General features: G+C 61.7%; 1 protein-coding gene across 1 annotated transcript; it reads right to left on the bottom strand.

The window, feature by feature from the left end:
• Positions 1-992: 992 nt before the first annotated feature.
• LOC129785402 (transcription cofactor HES-6-like) lies at positions 993-2,726 on the bottom strand. Its single transcript, XM_055817495.1, is given in 5 exon segments — positions 993-1,889; positions 1,891-2,182; positions 2,267-2,348; positions 2,424-2,510; positions 2,598-2,726. Coding segments are annotated over 5 exon segments (690 nt in total). The 5' UTR covers positions 2,679-2,726; the 3' UTR covers positions 993-1,741.
• Between the last annotated feature and the right edge of the window lie 896 nt (positions 2,727-3,622).

Below are 3,622 nucleotides of genomic sequence, written 5' to 3'. Positions count from 1 at the left end.
CTCTCTCTGCTCAGCTGGTTTTTTTGCCCTTCTCCCCCCAGTTCAAAGGCAATTTAGCGCAAAAGGGAACAAGAAGGCCCCAAAAAAACTGATGGCCATCTGAATAAGAACACCCACCTCAGGTAACTTAAAGAAAATTACAAAGGAGAGGTCTTACTGGTATCTTAAGTTTCCATTTTTATTATTCCATAGGGTTTGTTAACAAAAGAAAGTTACACGTCTAGTCCCTTGGTAGTTAGGTTGTTTCCTTTCTTGCTTGTTCTGTGTTTGGGAACTTCCACATATTAAGCAACTTCACAATCCTTTTTGTTTTAACTCTGTACAATGACAGCTCTCTGAAAGGCATTATCACAGCATAAGTAACCTAGCATCTCCCAAAGGTAGTAACAGGGGAGGTGTCAAACCTCACGTACAAGAATGCTGGGTGTCCCTCCCCAGCCTCCTGGAAACTTTTTTTTTTAATTTCAAAGAATACTTTCCAAATCCATTGCACGCTCTTCAACTCCGCATTCAAGAGAAAAAAAAAAAAACACCAAACAAAAACAACCCCAACTGCAAACAACCAAAACAAAAGAAAACCACCGAACCCCAAAAGCCTGTGAAGTCATGCCCCAGGACACGGTTTGCCTAGCACTTCTGAAGTTAGAACTGCAGCTGGGTATGAGCAACACCTTCAGACGGCAGATCCAGTAGTGTAGGGTTGAGGCTGGCAGCCAGAGAAAGCCAGCCCAGCGCTCTGTGGCCCAAGATCAACCTCACAGCAGTGTGACCTTGCTCCCTGCAACAACTTAAGTGTCCTCCAGTATTAAACAAAAGAAACATTTGAATTCCAATAGCCGAGCTAACAATGCTTAGTACAAGAATTAAGTGCTTAATTACCAGCATTGTTTCCACAACCTATACATATTTTTGTTAATTAAGTTAACAACAGGGAACCATATTCTTCATTTAAAAACCGGCCACAAGCGCTTCATGCTCAGCAACACATGCCATCAGTTGTGAATTCAGTATTTTTTATTAAAGATTAAAAATAAAAAGCATTTGACACCCTAATATACACAAAGTCACAATAAACTCAAATGTGCTAAAAGCAAAATGTGCATGAAGACAGTCATTTCTAAAAGGCACCCTGCCACCAACATCTTTTAAATGTTCTCCTAATTCCACCAGGTTTCTAGTTTTTTCTTCCTTCACTGAAGGCGAGACTCTAGAGTGCTACGGAGCTCGGATGCTAACCACGCCAACCCCTTTCAGGGATCTTTTTGCTATCACTAGAACACCGAAAACAGACTTCACTCGAGCTTCTCACGGAGTTAACCCTTACGGTTTCAAAACGCACCAGGGCTTTTTCTTAAAAAGGAAAAGGTAGGGCTAGTCGCACCATTTATAAGGGCCAAGAGAAAGAGACAGGGTTATAAAATAACTGCTGTGTCCCCACCGAATAGCTTTGCTAATAAAAACCCAACTCCCTCCTCCCACCCGTCCCCTCCCAACCTCTCATAAAAACAGCCCCTAAAGTTACAAAATGCCACACACGCACACAGAGGGATGCAATGTTACCGCGCTCAGCTATTAGCCTGTCAGGGCGTGACAGTGTGTGGGTACCAGGGATGCCGTGCCACGGATGCAGCAGTCCCGCAGCCACGCATGCAGTCCCACAGCAGGCGATGCCTGCAGCGCTCAGGGGGGTCCCCGCTGTCCCCACTAGGTAGGTCTGCGTCGACTCCCGCCTGCTCCACCGTTACCAGGGTCTCCACATGGATTTGGGGAAGCTAGGCGATGGCAGGCCACGCGTCTGCGAAGCGTCCAGCCCATCGGTGGCCGTCTGGCCCGGCTCGGCCTCCGCCTCATCCGAGTCGGAGCAGGTGTCCTCGCTGGGGCAGGGTGAGGGGGCAGCGGGGGGGCAGCGCCAGCCCCAGCCCCGGGGGGGGCCGCACCGCCGGGGGCAGCGCCTCGCCGCCGGGCCAGGACCCCAGGGCAGCATCCGCCACAACGTCCGCGATGGAGTCCGGGCAGCCGCCCTCGTTGAGGGGCATGGACTCCAGCAGGTGGTTCAGCAGCTCGGCGGCCGTGGTGGCGTCGATGCCGGGGCAGCTGGAGACGAAGGTGTGCACCTCGTGCATGCACTGGATGTAGCCGGCGGCGAAGCGCTCGCTGGCCTCGCGGTGCAGCCGCCCGCCCTCTGCGCCGCGGGAGACAGAGAGGGGCGCGGGGTGAGGCGCGGCCGGGCCCCGCCGGCCCCTACCGCCGCCCCGCCGGCACTCACCGAGCGAGCGGCGCTCCAGCACGGCCTGCACCCGCCGCACCGTCAGCTCCAGCACCTCCGCGTTCTCCAGCTTCGCCTGAAACTGACCGGGGCGCCGCGGGCCGTCAGCGCGGCCCCGGGCCCCGCCGCCCGGCCGGTCCCCGCCCCGCCGCCTCACCTCGCTGTCGGCCAGCAGCAGCCGCAGCTCCTGCAGGCTCTCATTGATCCGCGCCCGGCGCTTCTTCTCCACCAGCGGCTTCCTCGTCTGCGGGGGGGACAACACCGCCCGTCAGCCCGCCGCCCGCCCGCCCGCCCGCCCGCCCCCGCCCGCCGCAGCGCCCCCACCGCTCACCCGCCGGTCGGCCCTGGCCTCCGCGCAGTCCTCGTCGCCCCGCGGCGGGCGGCCCTTCCCGGGCCGGAAGGAGGGCGCCATGGCGCGGCCCGCCCGCCCCGCGCTGCCGCCCTCCGCTCCCCCCAGCGGCTCCGCTCCGCTCTCCGCCCCGCGCCGCCCTACTTATACCCTCTCATTTGCATGTCAATGAGCCCATTGGCCGCGACGCGCGGGCAGCCGCCGGAGCGTTGGCCGAACGGGCCAATGGAGAGCGGCCGCTTTGTCTGCGCCGGGGTGGGGCGGGGTGGGGGTGGGGCGGGGCGGGGCGGGGCGGGGGGAGCGCGCGCCGCCAGCCTTTGGTTGCCGTCGGCCGCCGCGCTGCCCCCGGCATTGTTGGCCCGGCCCGGCGCGGGCTCCCCGTGGGCTGGGCAGCAGCGCGGGGGGGGCGCCCGGGGAGCGGCGGCGGGGGGCGTCGGTCACCGGCAGCGGGTGCCCCGGCAGCGGCGGGTGCACAGCCTTGGGAACGGGGAGGGTGCTGGGGCGTGGGGGCTGGTGGGCCCGGGCCCCGTGCCAGCGGGCCGGGGGGGGGGGGGCGGCTGGGCTGCCCGTCCCATCCCCTTCCCCCGCCGGGGGGGCCGCCGGGCCCGGGGCGCACCGCCGCCCTCCGCCTGGCGCTGCTGCCGGGCCGGGCCGCGCTGTGCGGTAACCCGATGCCGCCGGCAGTTGGCAGCTGCGCTCCCCCGGCAGGCCGAGGCGCATAAAGGCGCCGGGGCTCGTCTCCGAGGAGAGCGACAGGTGTTCGCTCCCGCTCCCTTTGTTCCTCCTTTTATTCTCCCCCCTCACGCATGTCGCGGTTTTACCGCCCCAGGAGACGGGAGCCGCGGCCTGAGGGGGCCTGGGGGGCCGGGCCCCGCCTCCGCGCTCCCCCCTTATGCCATCTAACCGGGGAAAACCCTCTGGTTCGGGGGGTGCTGGGCCCCGGGGACCCTCACCTCTGTGGCTTTGTACTGCTGGCTTACGCCGGTGTTGGGCCCGGTGGCCCAGCA

The sequence above is a fragment of the Falco peregrinus genome, chromosome 12 (genome assembly GCF_023634155.1).
Source record: "Falco peregrinus isolate bFalPer1 chromosome 12, bFalPer1.pri, whole genome shotgun sequence".
Taxonomy (NCBI): Eukaryota; Metazoa; Chordata; class Aves; order Falconiformes; family Falconidae; genus Falco; species Falco peregrinus.
Note: the sequence above shows the minus strand (reverse complement) of the source record. Positions and strands in the feature narration are given on the sequence as shown.